The sequence below is a fragment of the Furipterus horrens genome, unplaced genomic scaffold, assembly GCF_987537825.1.
Source record: "Furipterus horrens unplaced genomic scaffold, mFurHor1.1.pri manual_scaffold_5, whole genome shotgun sequence".
In the NCBI taxonomy this organism is placed as follows: domain Eukaryota; kingdom Metazoa; phylum Chordata; class Mammalia; order Chiroptera; family Furipteridae; genus Furipterus; species Furipterus horrens.
Genome location: NW_028327175.1, coordinates 62,603,784 through 62,630,193, shown reverse-complemented (window position 1 = coordinate 62,630,193; position 26,410 = coordinate 62,603,784). Strand labels below are relative to the sequence as shown.

Here is a 26,410-nt window from a genome sequence, read left to right as displayed (position 1 = left end):
TCACAGAATTGTTTAGCTATTCTAGGTCTTTTGCCTTCTCATATAAATTTTAGAGTAAAATGATTTATATCTGCAAATTTTTTTTTTACTGAGATATTTGGATAAGAATTATAGTTAAACCTATAGGTGAATATGGGAAGAATTGACATCTATACCATATTGTCTTCCAATCCATTAACATGGTATGTCTCATTTATTTAGATCTTTGGTTTTCTTCACTAGCATTTTGTAATTTTTTTGCATTGTTATTGGATTTATACTTAAGTTTTATTTTTTAGAGTGATTGTAAATTGTGTTTTAATTTCAGTTGCCACACGTTTACTGATAGTTTATGGAAATACAATCAAGTTTTATGTGTTGATATTACATCCTATGACTTTGCTGATGTCACTTATTCATTCTAGGATTTGTTTTGGTTGATTCCTTGGGATTTTCTTTGTAGACTCTCATGTCATTTACAAGTTAGACAGTTCCTTCCTAATCTATATGCCTTTTTATTTCCTTTCTTGCTCTTTTGTGCTGAGTAGACCTTCCAGGACTATGTTTAGTAAGAACAGTGAGAGTGGACGTTGTTTCTTTGTAGGCTAGTTGTAATAGTGAATGGTGACACTCTCATTTTATACTCTGACTATGGCAGGTGGCTGGGAAAAGAGGCTCAGTGGTGTTCATGGAATGGGTCACTCTATCCACTTGATTATTAAAATATTTTATTGAACCTTCACTTGGGAAACAAATATCTTCACATTTCTTGCCCATTCAGAAGGGTCTTTTCACATACCTCTTCTCCATATTTCCTTGTCACCAATTTTCCAATTTTGTTCATTCTAAGTCCCTGACCAACTGGTCAAACCATTCGCCACAGCCTATGAATCAATATATAATCACATATATGGCCATATCTTTCCAGCAAACTAAACAGCCAAGTACACTGCTCTCAGTTCTGCTCAGCAGAAGCATTTCCTTTCATAACTGTCCTTCAGGGCTGTCCTAGAAAGCGGCTTAGTGCTTCCGCTGTCCACTTTTGAGTGGTGCTTGAGTATATTGCTGAACTATCTGTAACCAGACCTGAGTTTGGATAGGAACTCAACTAATGGTAGGAACTCCTCATGAGGAGTTCATGCTGATAGATAAAAGGCTGTGCAGTAGGAGTGGAGACCATTTGGACCACTTCTTCATTTAACTTACTTTTGCCTTCTTCATTTTACTTATAATTTACAGTCACTTCTGCCCAGGCCTGATCACATATATACCATTTCCATTTGATGATGGAATGCTGTTGTATACACCTGACTCTGTACTTGGTGGATCAGCTAACACCCAGTTCATAATGGCAGCTAAGATCACATGACAACCTGGTAGCCCATGGTTAAGACTTCAGTCTCTATAAAGGCCCAGTAGCATGCTATTAGCTGTTTCTTAAAAGGAGAGTAGTTATCTGCAGTGTATGGCAGGGCTTTGCTCCAAAATTCTAAGGTCCTATGCTTCGATTCATCTAGAAGGGCCTGCCAAAGATTCCAATAAGCATCCCCATCTGCCACTGACACCATTGAATCTGCTGGATTATGTGGCTCAAGTAGCAGAGCTTTTTTTTTTTTTTTTAATCCTGGGCACTACTCCAAAGTAGTAACATTGTGGCTATATGGGCCAGAGTAACACACCCAGATGAGGACTGTGTTGCCTGCAACATCCAAAGAGAACCATCCCCAGGCATTGTGCCCTTTTTTTTTTTTTTTTTTTTTTTTTGGTAGGAAAGGCCAATTGCAACAACTTATCCTCCACCTTAACAGAGATAACTTGTCATTGGACCCCTAGAAATTACACCGGAGTAGAAAGCCCCTGAATTTTTGTCCGTTTTATTTCTCAGCCTCTGACACTTAAATGTCTTCAATAAGTTTAAATTCTTGTTACTTCTTGCTTACTAAGTCCAATCAGTATAATGTCATTAAAGTATTGGATCAGAGTGATATCACATCAAAGGGAAAGGTGATCAAGGTCAAGCAAACTAAATTATGACTTAGGCAGGAGACTTAATATATCCTTGAGGAAGGATAGCAAAAGTGTATCACTGGTCTTGCCAGCTGAAAGCAAAGTTCTTCTAGCTCGTTTTATTGGCAGCGATGGAGAAAAAGGCATTTACCAGATCAATGGCTGCATACCAGGTACCAGGGGATGTATTAATTTGCTCAAGCAATGAAATTACATTTAGTATAGCAGCTACGTTTGAAATCACCACCAGGTTAACCTTAATGATAATCCACTGTCATTCTTCAAGTTCCGGCATCTGTCTTCTGGACAATTCAGATAGGTAAATTGAATGGGATGTGGTAGGAATCACCATCCCTGCATCCATCAAGTCCTTGATGGCATTAATCTCTGCAATCCCAGGAATGCCATTTTTTCTTTTGGTTTACTATTTTCCTAGGTAAAGGCAGTTTTAAGGACTTTCACTTGACCTTTACTACAATAGCCTTCATTCCACAGGTCAGGGAGCCAAGGTGGGGATTCTCTCGAATAATAATTGCATCCCACTGTGTTCAGGAACCCACTGAGAGATGAATCCGAGCTAAAACTCCATTGAACACCTGTCCTCCATAAGCCCCAACTCTGACTGATGAACCACAATGACCTTTTGGGTTTCCTGAAATCAGTTTCATTTCAGAACCAGTGTCTAGAAGTCTCTGAAAGGTCTGATTATTTTTCCTCAATGCTGGTACCCTGGTAAAAGGCCATAGGTTCCTTTGGGGAAGATGGGAGAAAGCTTAACAGTGTAATTTTTGGCAGTGTACCTTGGTCATTCCTTAAGGGATTTTATCCTCCCCTCCTCCCAAGAGGTTTTGTATATGTAAGCTTGCTTAAGTCCAGTAATGATTGTGACTGTTTTTGATTCAGGTTTGACTTTCGTTCATTTAACCAAGAACTTTTCTGCTTATACATATCAAGTAAGAATTTAATAGGCTTCCTGTGTTCCTAGTAGGAACAGTATGCTCAACTAGCCATTGCCATAGGTCTGTGTGAATCAAACATCTGACTGCTGCATTGACTCTCCTATCCATTACGGTAACCATGCCCACCTTCCTTTTGGTGGTAGAGTGCTCCCTGTTGGCTTCTGCCACCCTAGGAACAAAACTGCAGAAAAATAACTGAATGAAACAGAGATAGCAAACCTATCAGAATCAGAGTTCAAAACACTGGTCATCAGGATGCTCAGAGAACTTATTGAATATGGCAAAAATATAAGGGAAGAAATGGAAGCTACACTAAGTGAAATAAAGAAAAATTCACAGGGAACCAACAGTGAAGGGAAGGAAGCTGGGATTCAAATCAACTATTTGGAACATAAGGAAGAAATAAACATTCAACTAAAAGAGAATGAAGAAATAAGAATTCAAAAAACAAACAAACGAAAGACAAGGAGAATATAAGAAGACTCTGGAATATCTCCAAAAGTGCCAACATCCAAATCATAGAGGTGCCAGAAGGAGAAGAGGAAGAGCCAGAAGTTGAAAATTTATTTCAAAACATAATGAAAGTGTCTCTAATTCAACAAAGGAAATAGACATACAAGTCCAGGAAGCACAGAGAGTCCCAAACAAGTTGAACCCAAAGAGGACCACACCAAGACACATCATAATTAAAATGTCAAAGGCTAAAGATAAAGAGAGAATCTTAAAAGCATCAAGAGAAAAGCAGACAGTTACCTACAAAGGAGTTCCCATAAGACTATCAGTGGATTTCTCAAAAGGAATTTTGCAGACAAAAAGGGACTGACAAGAAGTATTCAAAATTATGAAAAGCAAGGACATACAACCAAGATTACTCTATCTAGCAAAGCTATCATTTAGAATGGAAGGGCAGTTGAAGTGCTTCCCAGACAAGGTAGAGCTAAGGGATTCATCATCACCATGCCATTATTGCATGAAGTGTCAAAGGGACTCTTTTAAGAAAAAGAAGATCAAAACGATGAGCAGTGAAATGACAACAAACTCTCAACTATCAACAACTAAATCTAAAAAACAAAAACAAGCTAAGCAAACAACCAGAACAGGAACAGAAACGTAGATATGGAGATCATGTGGAGGTTCGTCAGCAGGGAGAGGGAAGGGGGAGAATAGGGGAAAAGGTACAGGATTAAGAAGCACAATTGGTAGGTACAAAATAGACAGGGTCATGTTAAGAATGTCCACTGTTGATCGGCCAGCTCTGAAGCCACACTGGGACTCTGGGTAGACGCGGGAAGCAAGGGTCTGCAGGCGGGCAAGAGCGACCCGGGCGAATACTTTGCCGACGATGCTGAGGAGAGAGATGCCCCGGTAGTTGTTGCAGTCGCTGCGGTCTCCTTTGTTCTTGTACATGGTGATAATGTTGGCGTCTCTCATATCCTGGGGGATGAAACCCTCCTTCCAGCAGAGACAGAGTAGATGGTGGAGCGGCTGTAGCATGACTAGTTTCCCGCTCTTTAGGATTTCTGGAGGGATTCCGTCGCTTCCTGGTGCTTTCCCGAAAGTGAGGCGGTCGATGGCTTTGCCGAGCTCTGCCGCAGTAGGTGGGGTGTCTAGCTCCTCCATGACTGGTAGGTCTGGGATGGCGTTAAGAGCAGTGTCTTTTACGGTGTTCCTCGTCGCGTACAGCTCGAGGTAGTGCTCGGTCCACCGCCGCATTTGCTGTTCCTGGTCAGTGATGACCTCACCTGTCTTGGACTTAAGGGGGGCAATCTTGGAGGGGATTGGGCCTGTTGCCTTCTTGATACCCTCATACATTCTTCGTGCGTTGCCTATATCGGCGGCTTCCTGAATGCTTCTGCACTGGTTTAGCCAATAGGTGTTGGCACAGTGGCGGGCGGTCTTCTGGACTTTGTTCCTGGCAGCCCGTAGAGCTTGAAGTGTACTGGGAGTGGGCGTGGCCTTGTAAGCCAGTAGGGCCTTCCTCTTAGCCTCGATCACGGGTTCCATTTCTTCCCAGTGAGCCTCGTACCAGTCAGTGTTCTTCCACTCTTTCTTCCCGTAAGCAATAATGGCGGAGTTGTATATGGCGTCGCGGAGACATGACCAATTGGATTCGATAATGTTGTCTGCCGCCATTCCCTCGCCGAGTGCATCTTCCATCCTGTTGATGAATTGCTGGGTCTTAACTGGGTTGCTGGCACAACTGGTGTTGATGCATGGGCGACCCTTCATCTTGGAGTGGTGCAACCTCTTCGACGTTATGCGCACCTTGCTTACCACAAGGGCATGGTCCGTGTCGCAGTCTGCACTGTGGTAGCTGCGGGTGAGGAGGGTGCTGCCAATATCCGTTCTTCTGGTGATGACGAGGTCCAGCTGGTGCCAGTGGCGGGAGCGGGGGTGCCTCCATGACACCTGGTGGATCTCTTTGCACTTGAAGAATGTGTTTGTCACGCACAGGCCGTGGTGACACGAAAGCTCAAGCAGTCGCTGACCATTCTCATTGATCTTTCCTCTCCCAAAGTTTCCAAGGCAGGTGGGCCAGGCCATGTGGTCGGCTCCTACTCTTGCGTTGAAGTCTCCAAGGAGATAAAGAGCGTTACTTCTCAGGATCTTGGATAACGCTTCGTCCAGTGCATGGTAGAACTGTTCTTTCTCTTCGGTGGTGGCGCAGAGGGTTGGGGCGTACGCGCTAAGAATGCTGACTGGGCCGAAAGTTGTTGACAGTCGGAGGGTAAGTAATCTCTCTGTGCCTCCTGTGAGTGGCTCTATGGAGTTAACAAGCGTGTTCTTCACAGCGAACCCAACACCATGCTGTCTTGGTTGGTCCGGAGACTTCCCTTGCCAGTAGAAGGTGTAGTTGGTTTCTCTGATAGTTCCGTTGTCGCCCAACCGGGTCTCCTGTAGAGCCGCAATGTCGATGTTTAGTCGTGCCAGTTCCCTGTCGATGACGGCGGTTTTCCTGGCATCATTGATCCACGGAAGGTCGGCAGTAAGTCTAGGACACATGGTCCTGATGTTCCAGCTAGCGAGGCGAAGAGCTGGAGGCTTCTTTCTTGTTTTTTGCTTGGAATTGCCTGGTGCGAGTGTTTTGTGGCCCACTTTTCGAGAGACACCTCTCTGATCCCCACGCACCCAGTGGGGCAGGCGAGCCATGACGAGATGGCACCTAATTGGCTGGGGGCTGCCCAGCTTGAGGCGGGCGGTAGCTGTCCAGTGAGGTGCGATGACCTCTCCCACCGTCAGAGGAGACCCCTGGCGCTCGTTTCCTTCGCCAATCGGATGACCTTATAACCGGTATCTGTCTCCTCCCGTGTTGAGTCGACATCTTGCGATGACGCTGGAGTGTCCTCTCCAGTGAAGCTACAAAGCCTGGGCAGGGTGATATGGAGGGACAGCTGTTGCCCATGCAGCAGACCCCCCCCTCTCTTCGCAGCTGAAGGATCCAAGGGGAAAGACAGAGTCAATACAGCTTGGCTTCAGGTGCGCCGCAGGAGTTGCCGGTGTTGACTACAACGTCAAACCGCCTTAGGGACTCCGGCTCCGGATTTTCTGTCGGGGTTTACTCCCTTAGCCTTTCCCCTGAAGAGGTATGCCGCAAGGCAGCGGAGGTTTTTTGGAATCAGAGTTTTCCTTCTCTGATGTGCCCTGACTGGAAGATCGAACCAGCGACACTTAGCTCGCAGGCCGATGCTCAATCCACTGAGCCAAACCAGCCAGCTGCAGGAGAAGTGTCACGAGCAGCATAAACCACTCTACCTCGCCTTTATCGACCTCACGAAGGCGTTTGATCTGGTCAGTCGAAGCGGACTCTTCAGCTTGCTACGGAAGATTGGCTGTCCACCACATCTGCTTGCTGTGGTCATGTCCTTTCACGACAACATGCACAGCACGGTGTCCTACAACGGCGCAACCTCTGAGGCCTTCCCAGTCAGCAGCGGAGTAAAGCAGGGCTGCGTCCTCGCGCCTACGCTGTTCGGAATCTTCTTCTCCATGCTCCTCCAATACGCCTTTAAGGACTGCAGCGAGGGTGTCTTCATTCACACCAGATCCGATGGCAAGCTCTACAACCTGGCCCGTCTACGAGCCAAGACCAAAGTCAAAGAGGTGCTCATCCGTGAGATGCGCTTCGCCGACGACGCAGCCTTGACATCACACTCCGAAGAGGGACTCCAGCAGTTAGTCACTTGCCTTTCCCACGCATGCAAGGAGTTCGGACTAGCCATCAGCCTGACGAAGACGAACGTTATGGCTCAAGGCACGGGGACTCCCCCATGCATCACCATCGACGGATACACCCTGGAGGTTGTCAACGACTTCACTTACCTCGGGTCCACCATCTCGAGTTCTCTGTCAGTCGACTTGGAGGTCAACCGGAGAATCGCCAGGGCAGCCACAGTTATGGCCAGACTGAACCGGCGAGCGTGGAACAATTCCAGCCTCACTGAGAAAACCAGACTGCGCATCTACCAAGCCTGCGTACTCAGCACTCTCCTCTATGGCAGCGAGACGTGGACCACCTACGCAAGGCACGAAAGGAAACTCAACAGCTTCCACATGAGGTGCCTGCGACGCGTCCTGCATGTCTCCTGGCAGGATAAGGTCCCCAACACCAAGGTGCTGAAGCGAGCCAACATGAGCAGTTTGCATGCAGTTCTTAGTGAGAGACGCCTCAGGTGGCTCGGCCATGTCAAAAGAATGGATGCAGGCCGTATTCCCAAAGACCTCCTGTACGGCGAGCTAGCAGAAGGTCAGAGGATGACAGGGCGCCCAAAACTGCGGTTCAAAGACATCTGCAAAAAGGACATGACACAATGCTCCATCAATCTCAACACATGGGAAGTTCAAGCAGACGACCGCCTAGCCTGGAGGCTCACCGTCAGGCAAGGTACGTCACACTCAGAGGCTGCGCGCAACGAGGAGGCGGTCCAGAAAAGATCAAGGCGGAAGCAGCGTCAACAGCAGCAACAACGGCCATCTGCCTTCACCTGTAACAAGTGCGGCAGGGATTGTCACTCCCGAGTCGGACTGCACCGCCATTCTTGGCGGTGCAGATCGACTCTCAAGAAGCTACGCCATCGTCTCTCGAGACGGACGGCTGCCGACAACAACGATGTTAAGAATACTATAGGAAATGGAGAAGCCAAAGAACTTATATGTGTGGCCCATGGACATGAACTAAGGTGGCATTGCTGGAGAGAAGGGAGATACCAGATACAGGAGAGCAAAGGGGAAAAATTGGGACAAGTGTAATAGCATAATCAATAAAATATACTTAAAAAAAACCCAAATATCTGATGAATCTCTATTTTCAATTCTTTTGTGTATCAAATGGTATTTTTATCCAGCATATTGCACATGCTTGGTTGAAGTTTAGAATTCTAGTTGCTGAATCACTTTAATTACCAAATGCATGAATTGGGGGAAAAAACAAACTGTGTTATAACTGATGGGTGTTTAGGATATATGGGTTTAGTTGTACTGTGTTTTATAAGTATTGAAGGGGTTTTCAATGTAAATGTTATATTATACTTGAGTTTTACCTAATTCCATCTAGAGATGGACGGCTGCCGATGACGATGACGATGACGACCTAATTCAGTGCCTTTGGAACCCAGTCTCTGTGTGTAAAATACAGCTATACCATTTTGCTTTCCTTTTATAAAGCAGAAAAATAATCTCTGACAATTTCTTTACATATATCCTTAATGAAATAAAAAATACCTATATCTGGTTCTCTAGTTGATAGAGAAATTCAAGGAATGCCTATTTATTTAGTTTTTCTTTTTAATCATTTAAAGGAGCATTTTGGACACAATAAAACCATATTTCCGTATTCCTAACTTTATTCTTTATAAGGTTATGAAGAGAGGGGGCAGAATATTTTAGGGTTGATATGACACATAGAATAAGTGCGGTGATTTAGAAAGGGCACTGAGCTAGGTATTGAGAAATACATTTATTTTACTAAGCCCACTTTACTAATAAGGTATAATTTTGGACAAGCCATTTTACTTCTTCAAGCACATTTCCTTGTCTGAAGGAGAGTGACGATGATAATATGTGCTGTTATTTTATAGGGTTGTGATGATCAAATGAGGTAAAGTATGTGAAATCTTTAAAATGACATATAGATGTTAGGTGTCATTTTATGATCTGACCTGATAGAAAGAGAATATGGCTATTAGACATAATACATCTGCTTATACATTGGTTGATTTCTGTGCATTTGATTACAAGTCTTCTAAGTTTTGAACTGCAGAAGGTGACTGTAAAGTGAAGTAATCTGATTTTGCCAAAGAACCTCTACTCATGGGAAAGAGAGAAGTGAGAATCTTTAGTTACTTCAAGCCAATTTTTGACATTAAAATTTTTTTCATTTTACTCTGTAAAGATTTACATGATGTTCAGAACTTGACTAATGAGTCAGAAATTTGTCAGCATATACCCCCTTTTTAGTCTGGTATTCATATTATGTGACATTTCTGTTCTAGCAGAAAGTTTGCAAACGTTATTTTTTTATCTTTGCATGTTGAAGATGGTATATTTTTTGTATAAATTGAGGTTGATTTGATATAGCAGTTTGAAGAGTAACAATGATTTTTTAAAAAACTTTTTTGTTGTCTTATCTTTGTGTCCTACAGAAATAGGCTAGAGAATTGAGGTAGATAGGTTAATTTTTTCTCTAGATATTTTGATGAGCCATACAGATGGATGTGTTGTATCCCTGTGAGAAACAGAAATAAAGCGTTATTTCTGAGATACTTCTGTTGTAGAAAAAAGGACTAGTTTGCTTTACTACACATCCAAGGAGCTTTTTCTCATCAGGAACTTGTTTTAGAATTGAAAATCTTAGAACTTAAACTAAAAAAAAAAAGAAAAAAGAAAAAAAAATAACATCTTTTGAAACTGAATAAATTAGAAATTTATAGTTTTATTTTTCTGGGCTTCTATATGACTCTTTAAAGACTGAGCATTTTTGCCTCACAAATAATAGGAGCCAAAATATATCATTAAATGCTTGCTGACATACTGGGGAGGGGAAACATAAGCTTGGAGCATTTTGTAGTAGCAGAAAGTAAGGAAATGCTTAAAAAAGAAAAAGATGAAAGCATGTCAAAGGGATATGGGAGCCAGCTGAAAGAGGTTTACAGTGGGCAACACTAACAATTTGAGCAACAAAATAAATGATATAGTAACCTAAAAGTATACAGTAAGTTGTAATCCAAAGTATATAATAAATATCTGTGAGTCCATATTGATGTAAATAAATGATTGACTAATATGTAAATGGAGGAAGAGAGGCAAAGTATTTGTAGATGTTCTCTGCTCCAGGAGGTAGAACATAATTCCTCCCCTCCCTTTTTGAGTTTGGGCTAGACTTAGTTACTTACAAGAATGGATTATGGAAAGGGAAGAACAGTGACTTTATTGTGAAGTCTGGGAAACACTGTCTTAACCAACTCATGAAGCTTTATATCCCAGTGATGTGATGAGAAGAGCAGTTCATTTCATGATATTCTTTCTAAAAACTTATAACTCTAGTCTAATATCACACACACACACCCCAAATTTAAATTGAGGGTCATTCTACTAAATACCTGATTAGTGCTCCTCAGAACAGTCAAGGTCATAGAAAAGAAGCAAAGACTAAAAACTGTCACTGACCAGAGGAGACTGGGGAGACATGATGACTATATGCAATGTCATATATACTAGGTGGAATCCAGAAACAGAAGATGGACATTATGGAAAAATTGATGAATAATTATATCTGGGCTTAGTTAATAGTAATGTACCAGCATTGGTTACTTTATTTTGACAAATGTACCATTGTAATGTAGGATGTTAATGATAAGGGAAACTGAGTAAAGGATATACATATACTATTTGTACTGTCTTTCAACTTTTCTATAAATCTAAAATGATTCCTAAATAAAATTTTTTTTCTAAATAAAATTTTTATTAAAAGAATTATTGACAAATTTTTTGATCACAAAGAATCAAATGATATGAAGAGTAAAAACTGCTCTGTGTTAACCAATATCTTCAGTTACAATTTTTAATATTGTAATTTTCCCCTAAAATGAAATAATAAGCTGTATCGCCACTAGATTTATAAATTTCCTTATGTATAAATAGTAGTTCTATTTATTTTTAAAATTTAGTGACCTTTTAAAAGTCATATTAGATTTTCCTGTTGAACCAAGAGCGCTTCAGGGATTCTGGTTCACAATGGCTGACAATCAGGAGAAGGACTTGCAGAAATTTCTTAAAAATGTGGATGAAATCAGCAAGAAGATCCCCCTTCCCCAAGCTAAGACAGTGGAATCTCAGAGGACATAGTTGGATCCCACAGACCACATTCAAGTAATTCCAAAGCAGTCAGGGAGCTTGTTTGAGGATAGAAATAAGCAAACAAACGAACCTTACAAATCCAATAGACATATGTTGAAATCACTGCTTCTGGAAGGTTCTGTGAGTCCAAAGAATAAAATAGTTTTAAAAAGTAGTTTGGGCCCTGGCTGGTGTGGCTCAGTGGATTGAGTGCCGGCCTGCAAACCGAAGGGTCACGGGATCAATTCCCAGTCAGGGCACATGCCTGGGTTGTGGGCCAGGTCCCCAGTTGGGGGCACACAAGAGACAACCACACACTGATGTCTCTCTCCCTCTCTTTCTCTCCCCTTTCCCCTCTCTCTAAAAATAAATAAAATCTTTTTAAAAAAAGTCATATTAATATCTGAAACTTGTAAAACAATAAAAGAAAGTTAACAAAGTATAGTTAGTAATTGTATATTTTGAAGGGAAGATGTTAATAATTTACTGTAACTATACATAGGATCTGATTTTGTGATTGTTTTGAGAATCATAATTTTGAAAATGCTTATCTTATGTTGATATTGCACTTCATTATAATATAGAACTCTGGGAACTTAAAAAATTAGCATTGTGAGTATGGCAACATATAAAAGTAATGTAATAGAACAAAAGAATACTTTAAACAATTTAAAATATAATCCTTATTAACTATGAAAATTAATATAAGTAAATTTCTTATCATTTTTTCCAGATTTATTATCTAGGATAGATTTGGATGAACTAATGAAAAAAGATGAACCACCTCTTGACTTTCCCGATACCTTGGAAGGATTTGAATATGCTTTTAATGAAAGTAAGTGGTGTATGTTACATACAATATTTATTTAACAATGCTAATAAAATCATAGGACAGATATTATTTGCTGCTTTTATGTGCCAGCAAGAATGTTTTATGTATTTCTTTTGAGAAATTATGTCATATCCTTTCATGGTGAAATTCTTCACTTAATTAAAAGAACCAACTTATAATTCCCCATAAATTTTCAAGTCACTTAAACCAGTAGACATGAATTATATTCAGCTTAGGTATTTCAACCCTGAATGTTCAACCTCCTGGTATCCATTTGGAATTCCCAATTATGTTTCACATGTTATTTCAAATGGAAGTGATTGGCAATGATTATCTGTGATAATATTTGAAACATAATACTAAATTTTCTTTTTTTTAACAGTAATTTTTATAATTTATTATTATTTTTAATGTGTTTTATTGATTATAATGTTACATTTGTCCCAATTTCCCTTCCCTCTTCTCCCCTCCACCCGGTGGCCCCCCTCCCGCCAGTTGTCCCTCCCCTTTTAGACCATGTCCATTAGTTGTGCATATAGTTCTTCTCAACCTCCCTGTCTATTCCATTCTCTCTTACCATGCTCCTTAATTCCTATATCATCTCCCTCCCTCTCCCCCTTCCCCCTTCCTGCTGACCTCCCCCCAATATGCTCCCCATACCTATAGTTCTTTTTCCACTCTCGTTGCCTGTTTAGTTTGCCTTTGTTTCAATTCCCTAGCTTCTGTTGTTGGTTCTTGTGATGCAGTTTTCATTTTAGTGTTCATAGTTTTGATCCTCCTTTTTCTAAACCAGTCCCTTTAACATCTCATATAACAGTGGTTTGGATCTAATGAACTCTTTCAGTTTTATTTTGTCCTGGAAACACTTTCTCTGCCCTTCTATTCTGAATGACAATTTCACTGGATAGAGTATTCGTGGTTGTAGGTTTTGGATTTTCATTACTTTGAATATTTCTTGCCAGTCCCTTCTTGCCTGCAGGGTCTCCCTTGAGAAGTCAGCTGATAGTCTAATTGGGACCTCTTTGTACATGATTCTTTTCTTCTCTCTTGCTGCTTTTAAGATTCTCTCTTTATCTTTAACTTTTGACGTTTTGATTATAATGTGTCTTGGAGTGGTTCTCCCTGGGTCCAGTTTTTTTGGAACTCTGTGTGCTTCCTGGACCTGTAAGTCTATTTCCTTCCCCAAGTTTGGGAAGTTCTGCTTTATTATATTTTCACTTAATTTTTCAATTTCTAGTTCATCTTCTTCGTCCTCTGGCAAACCAATGATTCTTATGTTGGGCCTTTTATAGCTGTCCCAGAGGTTTCTGATCCTCTCATCATTTTCCTTGCTTCCCGTTTTTTCTCTCTGCACTGGTTGACTGTTCCTTCTTTGTGTTCTGGTTTGTTGATTTGAACTCTGGATTTTATTTCCTCACCATCTGTCTCGTATGTGGTTTTGTTCCTTTCAGTAAGAGTGTTTTTCGATCCTTTCTCATCTTTTTCCAGATCTTTTGTTAATTCTGTAAGCCACCTGATAACAATGGCCCCGAACTGAGCCTCTGACAGGTTTCTTATTTGTTCATCTGTCAGATTCTTCATCTGTTGCCTGGTGAACTGCGCCACCGGGATTTCTATAGTTGTCTGCCTCATTTTGACAGATGCGTTTTGTTTTCTTGGGCGGCTATAGGGGGCAGTTCCTGTGTACTCGTCACAACCCAGCGACCCGCGCCGATCCGCAACCTTTCTCGCCGGCGCTTTGTCGTCACTGCCCAGCTACCAGTGGCGATCCGCAACCTATTTCGCAGTGCTGTGGCGCTTTGTGTGGGGGCGGGGGTCCAAGATGGATTCACACAGTTATTCCGCTAGGAGACCGGGATCCCTCTTCCCGCCCCCTGGGCCTCACTGTTCGAGGGGATGTGGTGGCTGCTTCTCCCAGCATTGGGGTCGCGAGTCGCCGGGGTTTGACTGCAGCCGGGATTGTCCTCCCTGCCGCTGGGATTGTTCTCCCTGCCGCTGTCCCTGGTGCGACTGCAAACAGCACCACCCACTTTCGCTCTTCCTGCCCAAAGAGCGCCGCTGGTTTATAACTTCATACGTTGGGCTTCCGTGTAGTTTTATTTTCTGGAGTTTCTAGTTATCTTTTGTTTTGAAGTAGTTGTATTCCTCTCTAGTTGTAGAGGGAGGCCGAGCATGTCCGTCTAAGCCTCCATCTTGGCCGGAAGTCCCTAAATTTTCTATGATATTTTTTAGGTAACATCCTATTTTATAATTTGTTAATTAAGTTCTGAATAAAATAAACTCTGCACTTGGGATTTAGGAGGTCAGATCATAGATTGCAAGGATGTTTCTGGAACAAAGAATTATGATTCATTGGATTAATAACACACTCTTATACTTTAAGGGTAATGTTATTACACACTAAGTAGCATTTGACTTTTAGCTTTCTAGTTGTTCTGCTTCAGATAAATTGGTGACCTGTCATCACTGTGTTAGTAGGTGTCCTTTCACAATATCAGTTATACTAGAATAGTAAATGAGTTTAAATAGCAAATACTGGAAACTTTGATCTCTTTTCTGTTTTTTTAAATAAAGGCTATCTTATGTGAAAGTATATGTGAGTAGTAATACTTTGCTTTTTAAAATTTTTTTATACTTTAACAGAATCAAATGAGCACTGAGAGGAACATTGCCTCTGCTCCTTTGAAATGATTACTATATAGATTTCTTTTTCCAGAACAGAGATGGAGAGTGTACTGATAGTGTGAGTAAATCATAGAACTATGTTTGCTTTATGGATGTAGGACATTAGTTTTCATTGTAGTCTATCTTTCATCTTCCTTGAACATTTCTTAAAGTGAGTAGAAAACAAAGGAGCAATACATGTTTATCTCTCCCTTTCTTGTCAGATACATTCACCCTGTATGCACACACACACATACATCTTGGCGTACATCTGTACACCCTTGTGTGCACATGCCCTGCACTCACACTTTTGTACACACCTACACCTTTGCACATACATATGCCCTTCATGCACACACCTCAAATGCACACACACCCTTGCACACAACTACCATTTATTTTGTAAATATCCTAGACATTGTGTTGCATAAATATAGAGTAACAGATTGAGGCAAAGATGCTTGCATTCCAAGGAGATAATGTCATTTTTAAGGATCTTATTTCTAACATAATAGAGTTCACCTTTGAATTCAGGGTGTATCGTGAATACTTTTTCAAAGAGGTGAAGATTTGAAAACAGTAAACTGAGTCTCAGTATTAAATTCCTGAAAGGGTAAGTCTAACTTAGTATCTTTGGAGGCTTCTTTTCAGGTTTATAAGGACAAAAACTTATGAAAACCTCAAAATGAAACTTTAATTATCTGATTGAAGAAGATTCTATACTTTTTAAAAGTATTTTAAAGAACTTATTTGGGTAAAAGTAAAATTGGGATACAAATTTACTCTAATCAAAAGGAAAGAGATTCTTTCTACCTGAATCAGACTGATAATACTTGTTCTTTCAAATCACTGTGCCGGTTTAAATACTCCTTGGGTTTAAAATGTCTATTTAGTCATTCTCCAGTTGTAATTGTATAAGGCCCAGCTCAAATGTCCTTGCTTTGGAAGATGGATAAATTGAATATTTTTCCCCTTTTGCCCTTACCCACAGCCCCTGCACCCTAGTGCAGTATTATGAGGAAAAACACTTTTGTATTACCAAAAAAATTATTAGACTTGTTCATAGACCTCTTGAGTTTGATTCTTGTCTTTCATGATACCTGATATTTATTAAATTCTTACTATAGGAAGTATCTTATATATTTTCAACTGTTGATTCATTTAGGCCAGTGTTAGCCTTTTTGGTTCCTAGACTCCACCACAAATCTGGTAAAATATATGTTAATATACACTCCCAGAATAATGCGCATTTATGTAAACATATAAAACTACAGCTGATTTTGGGAGACCCTAAATTACAGTGTCCCAAATCAGACCTTTGACAGTGGCTGGAGAGATTTTTTGAACCCTAAGGAAATACCAAATTTTCAAATATCACTATAACATAAGTGATCCAGATAGCTTTTCTGGATAAGAATGCTCACTTCCTTTGTCTTTTTACCCTCTTTTCACTTTTCACACTAATGATAACAGTTGGCTGTTTTGATGGAGCCTATTTTTTCCTAAAGAATAAAAATCTTTATCACTTTATGAGAATTATTATGTCCAAAATAAGTAGAGAATGTAAAAAAGAAACCTCTCTTTAAGGTGTAGATACAAGTGGTCTGTTAATTTTACTTATTAGCTAGATAAGTCAGTTCTCTTTCACAGGTTAGTTGCACAGAAATACATTTTACATTTCTATGACACCTTACTATATGTCATGTATCTTGAAGGTACATCTTTAAGGTGCTCTATTCAAAATCATAATTGTTAGATTTGCAGATGCTGTCAATCTACTCATATTGATATCTTATATGGAAATTTCCCTTTTCTAGGAAGAATAACAGATACATTTTTAATTTTTATGACATCATCTGACATAAAAGAGTATGGTAATGATTCAGTACAGTTTCTCATGTTGAGAGTACTAAAAAGATCTTTATGATAAAGGATTAGCCTTTATTTTAGATATTAAAAATACTCACATTTTATATGTGGTAAAATTGATTCATAAAATAGTGAAGTAGTTTTACTTGGAGTAGTATATTTCCTGGGTTCAGTTTCAGCACCATAACTTTCAAGTCTTTTCTCTACTTCTGCATCCCTCCTCATTGGATAAAAATCACATATTAATTCCATTCATCTTGATCATTTTCCTCTTCTGTCTCTCTAAACCCTTTCTTGTGCTTCGCTGTTCTTAGGACAAAATCCAAACCCAGTAGTTTGGGCCTTCTACAATTTGATCCCAACAGATTTCCCAGTGTTACATTATATTATTTAGCTCCATACTTTTTTGTTTCCATTAAACTGAGTTGTTCCTTGTTATTTACATTTGCAATCCATGTTTTTGTAATTTTGTTCATATTGCTGGGGGGAAAAGGGGGAGTTAAAGCAATTCACCTGCGGGTCTGTTTCTCTCCTGATTACCAGGGCAATACTCCTAAGGAAAGAAAGTGGTCTTTTCTCCTTGTAAACTTGTAAACATGCTGATCATTTAATATTTTAGTGAGTATAGACTGATGCTTGCTATGTGGAGAGTCCTTATCCGTGAAATACTTTCAGCAGGATGACTCATTTGGCATTGCTCATGATAAACAAACCTGTAATCTGTGGATATGTGAGGCACGTTTCTCTGAAGAATACTACATAGGCTGCACCACTAGTGCTCTGGCACATAAAATGGAAGTCTTTTCTAACCAGAACACTCACCAATATGTGATGCAAGCTGTAGGAATCAGTTACAGGCATCACCTACTGTGGACCAGAGAGTGCTATCTAGTGAGAGGAAAGGACTGGTAAGAAATTCCCAGGCTCTTTCAGAGCTCTCCCTATTTTGTCTGTGCCTCTTGATGGCTGAAACCCTTGAAATTATTAGTAAAGTTATTCATTATTGGTAAAAGCTCTGGGTGGAATGAGTGATGGGACAGTCCAAACCAGTATTGGCTCACTGCTTATCTCCAGTTTCTATTTGAAATTCTACCCATATTTCAAAGCCTAGTCAAGAAGTCTCACCAAAACCTTCTGAACCTGTTCTGGCCTATTGAGATCCTTCATATGAATCCATACTCATTTTAGACTTTATTATAGTCTATATGAATTGCTTGTAGCAGTTTTTAGATTGTTGATTTCATTCTTGTTTAACTTCTTGAAAAGTTGTTTAACTTTTTAACACTTAAGCTTTTACCCTTCAGATAGCCTCTAAGCTTAAGAACTAGGAACTTATATATTATAGGCCCTCAAATGCTGTTAATTTACTTTAGATTAGAAAATGAAGATCAAAAAGCATAGCATTTGTGTACTTGGGGACATTCTTTTAGGGTATGTTTATATGTTTTCATCATATTGATATTTGAAGGAAAAATCTAATGAAAAAAATGAAACAGTTCTGAGAAAGCTTTTTAAAATTTTTATTACACATTAGTTTTACTTCCCATATTATTATACATGTGCTCTGAATTATAGCAATATTGTTTGTTTATCTTCTAGAGGGACAGTTAAGACACATAAAAACTGGGGAACCGTTTGTTTTTAACTACCGAGAAGACTTGCACAGATGGAACCAGAAAAGATACGAAGCTCTAGGAGAGGTATGGTCATATATACAACTTCAGTCTTGTTTTTTTTTTCAATTTTAAATAGTCTGAATAAAAGTTTTAAAGTTGAAGCAGTTTATGTACTTCTACAAAAAGTGATTTCAAAAAGATTAACTTGTAGCAGGTTAACTTGTTAGCTTGTAAGCAGGGTAAAATGTGAGGACCTTCACAGTTTTGACATTATTTTCCTGCATTTATAACAATTATATTTAACACCCTGAATAATTTCTTCTGCACATGAAAAAATTTTGCTCATTTTCACTTGAATGATTATATGCTGTGAACTTGTATCTTCATTATAGGATATTTATGCTATATGGCGTTAAAAGAAGGTCTAGGGTTTTTTGTTTGTTTTTTAATGGGACTTACATTTTATTCTTTTGCATTAGCCATGTATCCTTGTTCATTTGGACAAGTTCTGTTTTCCAAATATACATTGTCCTCCTTGGTTTCTGCATCTTTTTCATTCTCAACCTGTATCCAATATCATCTATAGCAATATCTAGCTAGTATGTTTTATTAGGTAACCCCATGTATAAGTGATTCCTATCTCTTAGGATTTCCTACCTAATTTTTGGACATAGGGAGAGTCACAGAATTTTTTATTTTATTTTATTTTGGTGGACCTTCCTCCATGGTAATCAAAATATTTTGAGTTTTCACATTGATGATTACATATATATAAAGAGAAAATATTCTGCATTATCTAGATTTCTGCCTCCTCTGCCTGCATTCATATCTCTGTTCATGATCACATTGGCCCAACTGATCAAACAAAAGCACAGGATTTAACTTTTGATGTAATATTTTTCAAATTTAGATTGTTAGACCCCTGAGCTTCATGTACGATCCCTTTTATTCCCCAATAATATTGTTCAATAGTAAACATAACTTTCCAGCATAAAAGTTAGCACAGCAAAGACCCAAAGGTTGGAGAAGGCAGTTCGGTTGTTACATTTGTTACATATCATCTTGCCTCTCATGTCTTATATTTGATTTCATTGCTAATTTCACTGTTGAAAGTTGGTAATTAATTGAATTTCATTTCCTACATCTATATAAATAGTACAAGCTCTAGTTATATACAAATAATGACACAATTTTCACTACAGTGAACTTATTTAGAATTTTTTATTGTGGAATGTAACACATATGTGGACCTGTCTTTTCATCCATATTCCTTAATTTCTATTTCTGAGCTGTGTCTTCAAGTTCAAATTAGATTTAACCAACTTACTATTCTTCATTTATACTTTATACTTTTCTTACTGTGTTTTCTCTTTGAAACACCCTTCCTTCCTCCTCCTACCTCAACACCTACTTCCACAAACCTTCAGGTTTTGAATCAGAAGTCTCCTGCTTTAAGAAGCCTTCCCTCATCTCTTCTACTATAGTCTTTCTCTCTTCTCCGTTTCCTTTCTTCCCATTATCTTTTCCTTTTTGTCTTGTCTGCTTCCAAAAAAATTTAAAGATGAATGCCATATAGTACAATTAAAAAAATAAATGAGAAGATAGAATAAAAAAATAAAATAGTGTTAGTAAACCAAAGGCACGATTTTGTTTTATTTTTCTTAATATACTTCACTCTGTATTATGTTTTTTATGCATGTCTCTAAGTAACTGGGGTAAACTTTCTCTGTCTTCATGATATTTGTTTGAAAATAAATGAGTGTAAGACAAATATATAAACTGTATAGTATAAATTCTGGACCTATTCATTTTAAGGGGATTCCTTAATGTTAGGAATTTAAACATAAAGACATGTGTATTCTTATTGGAAGGAAGGAGAGTGGTCTATTAATATTAGTTTTCCTATTTGTAAAGCTAAATAATTTTATAGTTTTATTTTAATTCCCATTTAAGTTCTAAAAGTTTTAGATTCTTAAAACTTTGCTGATTAAAATTACTGATAAAAAATAGACTTCATTTGTGACATATTCTGTTGGAAAATTTTTAACCTTTATAGTCAAAATGTAGACAATGTTACTATAATTAAGAGTATGTAAGTTCTTGCATAACTGCTCACAGTTCTTAAAAACAAATAAACATTTGTATTTAACCCCTACAAATAATTTAGAACTTTATATTACCAATAAGATCTTCTGTTCCATTAAGCAAGAACTTGTAGAAAAGTATGTTACCATGACACAGATATAGAAGTACTGAAAACCTCCTTCTCCTTGATGGATAGGGCAGAATTCAGCAGATAGTACAAATTTGAGTTTATTGCCAGGGAGACTACAGTAAGAAGCAGCTTCTGATATGCTTAAGATTGAAGTTTAAAGGAAACAGATTTTTACTTTAGCTAGCAATCTAAACCAAAACTCCTTCTGATTTTATAGTGTTTTTCTGCTAACTATTGAATTTTGTCTTCAGCTGAGAACTATTATACAGAGTGGGGCAAAAGTAGGATTATAAGTTGTTTGTATGGAAAAATAATACAATAATTAATAAATAATAATACAAAAACATAAACTCTGTTTCACATACAACTGTAAACATACTTTTGCCCCACCCTGTATGTTTCACAACTGCTGTTTTAGTTTATGTTTATTTCTCACTTATTATAGGAGTCATTCAGCAGAAATTGTTTTTAAGACTTACTCCTGAAATGCTCTATCATTTCTATATAAATTAAGCTTATTGTGTAAATAAAATAAACTGATGTCAGTTTGTTTTTAGAATACAGTGCCCTATTTACACAAGAGAATACTCTTTACATTCCCATAGTTACATCTTTATAGTGAAACATATGTTTTTGCTAATATGTATATATTTTTTACTATCTACATATAGCTTGATAAAAAATTTGTATAATTTCTGTAAATTTAGAAAAATAACCATCAGTTGAATGAGATGTGAGAGTTGTGTGAAAGGGTAATTTTGAAAATAGAAGTCTTTAGTGCATATATATATATATATATATATATATATATATATATATATGTTGAATGCTAGAGAATGTTTCTGGTAGACTCAGTCAGAAAGACTATAAAGGCTATCATGTTTAGTAGTAAATATAATGGTAAAAACTCAGCATGTAACTTGTAAATTTTTCTAACTCTTTCATGTCAATACTGAACTATTATTAAGTGGAGAATTTATAATCCAGCAGAAATTCTAATGAAGGATTTGATTTTCTTGCCTAATTTGGGACTTTGTATTTCCTTTGATATTTATCTTGATTACCTCTTTAAGAAGTAATAATTTGTCAATGTGCTTAATAAGAGAATAGTAGTGATTAGGTAGTCCTGTAAGCCTGGCTTTCTTTATGGATAGGATCACACTTACAAAAAGAACTAAGGGCATAGTTTTTTCCTGGACCTGAATTAGTAATATATCTTGTAAAATAGTGGAAAATTATTGCAAAAATGTTACATTTTAAAAATGGAATTTATTAAAGAATATAGACGAGTGGTGTCTTAAGAGTTTTTACAGTGGCCATATTCAGGTATTTGAAATAGGAGCAACTTAAAGTAAGGAGCAGTAATATAAATTATTATTATTTAATATTCAAATATTCTAATATAATGTGATTGTATATAATTAATACCTTCATATAATGTGAGGTTTACATGTCTTAAATTGTGATAGAAACAAAGGAGTGACCGTTAGGAGATCTGGGTCTTAGTTCTGTCTCAGTCACTACCTATGTGGCTTTAGAAAAATAATATTTCTTAGCCTCCACTGTAAAATGTAGATAAAATTGCTGTTTTGAGGAATAATAAGTAAGATGCATGTGTGTGATATTTTATATTCTTTAATGTGCCTATCAAATGTTAGGAGCATGGAATGAAAATAAAACTATTAAGCTTTCTGGTTTTCCTTTATTAGTAACATTATGAAAGTTTAATTTCTTGTTTTCTATTTTTTGTTGGTTTTTTTTTTTCCTTCAATTTCTCTCTCTTCATCTACAAATTATTACCGGCATTAAATTTATATTTCTATGGTAAAGACAAAGGAATGACCATTGGTTCAGAGTTGGTTAGCAGTCTCCTTGACATCCATCTCTCTCTAATTTTCATTCCTCCAAGTGGGGTACTATATGCAGGATGGTATTAGTAATTAGATATCTTAGAATTGAAGAAATAGTCATTGAAATAATGAGAAAACCCAAATGAGAAAAATTGTAAGCCTCTTAAAAACGGACACACAGACCAGTTGAACAGAATACAAAGTCCTGAAGTACACTGAAAGTTTAGATACACTTGGAAATATAGCTTATGCTATGATGCAACCAAATCATTGGTGGAAAGAGGACTAAAAATAAAGGATAGATACGAATTATACGTAAGAACATAAAATGTGACTATACATCATCATGTACATCATATTGAACTTCAAATGGATCAGAGATTTAAATGCAGAAAATTAAATAATACCTTTCAATGCTACAGTAATACTGATTATAGTTTTGAAATACCAACCCGGTGACAGTGATTATGGTTTTGAAATACTACTTTTCATTGAAGCAACCTGATTTCTTTGGGGAAATATTGGATTCCAGTTGGGGCAAGAAACAAATGACATGAGCCTGGAATATTATTTCATATTTATTAGATAACAAGGAAGTTGTGAATGATTACTATCTCTTCTAAAAAAAAAAAAGGTAAAACAAAAAACCCCTCACCAAAGGGCAAAAGGCGAGCAGTTCTGGGGGGAGGGGAGGAATGCACATAGCCTTTAAACATCTGTTTAACCTCACGCATAATAAAAGACTATACTGAAATAACATTTCTCACTTATCAGGTTGATAGAAATATATAATAAGCTTGATAGCACACTTAGTAGATAAAGCAGTAGAGAGAAAGGACCTCTCTTATCAACATGTAAAATAGTATAGTCTCTTTAGAGGGGAAATTGCCAATTCTTACATTACAGATACATTTAACCTTTTGTGTGAGAAAGGAGGGGAAAGAAATGTATATGTTTGTTGCTTATTTTTGTGGAAAAACTAGAAAAATAAAATTATTGGTTATCTTTGGGAATCTGGAGAAATTAGATGAAGTAATGACATTGAGAAATCTCTAATACTTTTTTGTATAGTTTTGATTTTTTGAACCATACACATATTTTAAAATGTTAGGGGGAAAAAATACTTGAATTGAAAAGAAGTCAAAGCTAATGAACCTAAGTATATATCGTATATCTAGTTAGTAACCTAAGCAAATAGAAAAAAGAATTATTTCAGATGACTCCTGGATTTAGTACTTTGTACTTCCTTTATTGGATTTGTCTTAAACATAGGAAGAATGACCAATGAAATGTTAACATTATATTATCAGTTTTATTATAATTAGTGTTATTGGTATAAAATTTTGATTCTATTTTATAAATATGGTTAAATATTAAAACATATAAGTAAATGTAATAATGAACTATCTGTCCATTAGCTGGTCCCACTAACAGGTCTTTATCCTCTTTGGAGTGTGCACTAGTGGTTCCAGAGTCTCCATCATTTTGTAGCAACTCTCCTTCAGGATCTGGAGTGTGCTGTTCTCAGCCTCCATGTAGCAGTTCAGGAAACCACGTACTGCTTAAAATTGTCCCAGCATCTGACCCTGCCTCCAGGAGTGGGCTACCATCCTCTGCGGTGTCTAAGCCCCTGTGGGCCCTGCATCTCCTGGTCCCATGAGCACTCCCATCTCTGTGGGAAGCAGGGCCAGAAGCCCAGAACATCCAAATGCCAAATGCCCAGAGGGAGAGAACTTGCAACAAGATTTAAAGTCCCATACCGAGAGTTCCCATACCAAGGTAGTGACTTCTCAGTATGTTCTTCAGCAAAGCAGTAGTCTGCAGCTTAGTATGTTTGGTCACAGTTCAGCTCCAAGCACCTCTCATGTGTCTGTGCTTGGCCTGGAGGGTACCCCGCAGCACTGCCAGCTCTGCCACTGTCTTCTACAAACAGACTTCCAGACTGGCAGACCTCGTTCGGGGCAGCCTCTTCTGCAGACCTACAGGCAGATCTCCTGGCAGACCTCTTCTGACCTGTTGCAGCCTGCTTTCATTTAAATGCTTGGCTCAGAACTTCCTACATGATTTAATATCCAGCTCTTCTGTGGTACATTAGTGTCTGCCATTTTTGTCAGCTCCTCAGTGTCTTTGAGCCTTTTTTTGGCTGCCATCTTTAGTCAGGCCAAGAGTTCCCAGTGACACTTGGGCACCTGGGGAGGGCATCTGCCCCAGCTATGTCAGGAGTCACTGCAGGTTCTCACAGGTCTCACAGTTACATATGCAATTGGGCAGCAGCCTTCTTCCCTTCAGGAAGGCAAGGCTATTAGTTTGTCTTGTTATGCAATGTGTCTTAAATGCTATACTTTCCACTCTGTGATCACCCCTCCTGCCCCACATCCTGCCTGAAGGCAGGATTGTGCAGGTGCCCCCCCTATTATTAGGGGACCCCATGCTCTGTACCCCACTACATCATTACAAACTCATTATAGTTTAAAAATATATTTTCTAGTTCTACTCACTAAAAAGGCCTGGAAGTAGTGATTCCTTAATAGCAATGAGTACACTTGGTGGTAAGGTCTTGGTTCCTAAATGCATTGCCTAGTGAACGAGCCAGGGCTCCTTGGAGAGAAGGCTGATTTCAGATCTAGAACTGGAAAAATATAAAATGAGGCCAGTACATTTTGCTGGAAAGTAAACAATCTAATGGAAATACATGATAAGGACAGAAGAACCAACTTGAAAGGGGTTCTAAAAGTGGGACATTTTGAAGATAAAACAGAATAAAGATTCTAGTGATTATAAAACATTTAATAAAAAGACATGATTCCATAATATTTAAAATATATATAATTTGCCATCATCAGATGAAAATTATCTGAATATTGGTAATCAAGGGAAAGAAGTAACTAGTTTTTTTATGAGGAACTATAGTTCATTCATAGGTGAGGAATGAATGCTCTTCTTTAATAAAGAATACTGGCTAGTAAAAATAAAAATATGATAGAATTAGAAAATTACAATTTTGCCACCTGTGGTAGGCATAATACTAAAGATTTTTCCCAAAGATTACCATTTTCTGCTTATACCATCAAATGCTAATCTAGATGCTTCTATGAAGGAACTTTGCAGATGTAAATAAGGTCACTAGTCAGCTGACCTAAAGATAGGGAGATTATCCTGGACTATCTGGGTAAATCCAGTGCAGTCACTTGGGCCAAAAGAGAAAGGCTAAAGAGTTAGTCACAAAGATTTTCCAGAAGAGGTGGGAAGAGAGATTCCAAACATGACAAGGATTGAGCAATTCAGCACGGCATTACTGACTCTGAGATACAGGGCCCACATGCAAGAACCAGAGAGAGGCCTGTAAAAGCAAAGGGTATCTTCACACTATAGCCAGCAAGGAAATGGGGATCCCAGTCCTACAACCTCAATGAATTGGATTTTTTCCAACACCTGAATGTGCTTGGATATGGACTCTTTATCAGTAGCCTCTGGTAAGAATCTAGTCCGCTGACACTTTGATTTTGGCCTTGTAAAACCTAGAGCAGAGGAAACAGAAGACCAGTTCAGATTAGTGATCCAGAAATTGTGAGATGCTAGACTGTGTTGTTTTAAGGCTGTTTAAATTTGTGGTAGTTTTTATGTTAGTAGCAAAAAACTAATTAAAAAACCCTGCCATGAAATAATTTAGATGAGGATCATCAATGGATGCCAATTTCATTAGATGAAAGGATATGAGGGAATATTTTTACAGGATATTTGCATAGTACCAAAGTATCAATTCACAGATTTCTTGCAATTTGTAATGGGAAAATTATATACCTAAAATAGGACATCTAGCTGTGAGCACTTAATATCTAAGTAAATGAAGTTAGCATCACTAGTAAAACTTCTGATGTGATATATTTTGAAAAACACAGCATTAACTATGACTATTCTTATTATATATATTGAGTCTGATTCTCTTTAGACCTTTAGCTGTATTCCAATTTTCACAAAATGCAGGAAAGAGAAGAAAAGTAAATGACACCACAAGGACACAATCAGAAAAATCCAGAATGTGGAACATATAAAAGACAGTTGGCCTGGTCTCATAAAAAACGGAATGA

At 38.2% G+C, this 26,410-nt stretch overlaps 1 protein-coding gene across 8 annotated transcripts in view; it reads left to right on the top strand.

Annotated features, from left to right (window-relative positions):
* Positions 1-26,410, top strand: part of ARB2A (ARB2 cotranscriptional regulator A) — a 460,460-nt gene that overhangs the window by 34,350 nt on the left and 399,700 nt on the right. For all 8 annotated transcript variants that reach the window (XM_090276494.1, XM_090276487.1, XM_090276486.1 and 5 more), the window contains 2 exons: positions 12,010-12,111; positions 18,241-18,341. In XM_090276494.1, the coding sequence (XP_090132620.1) occupies positions 12,042-12,111; positions 18,241-18,341 (171 nt within the window). In that variant the 5' untranslated portion in view covers positions 12,010-12,041. The remainder of the gene's footprint in view (positions 1-12,009; positions 12,112-18,240; positions 18,342-26,410) is intronic.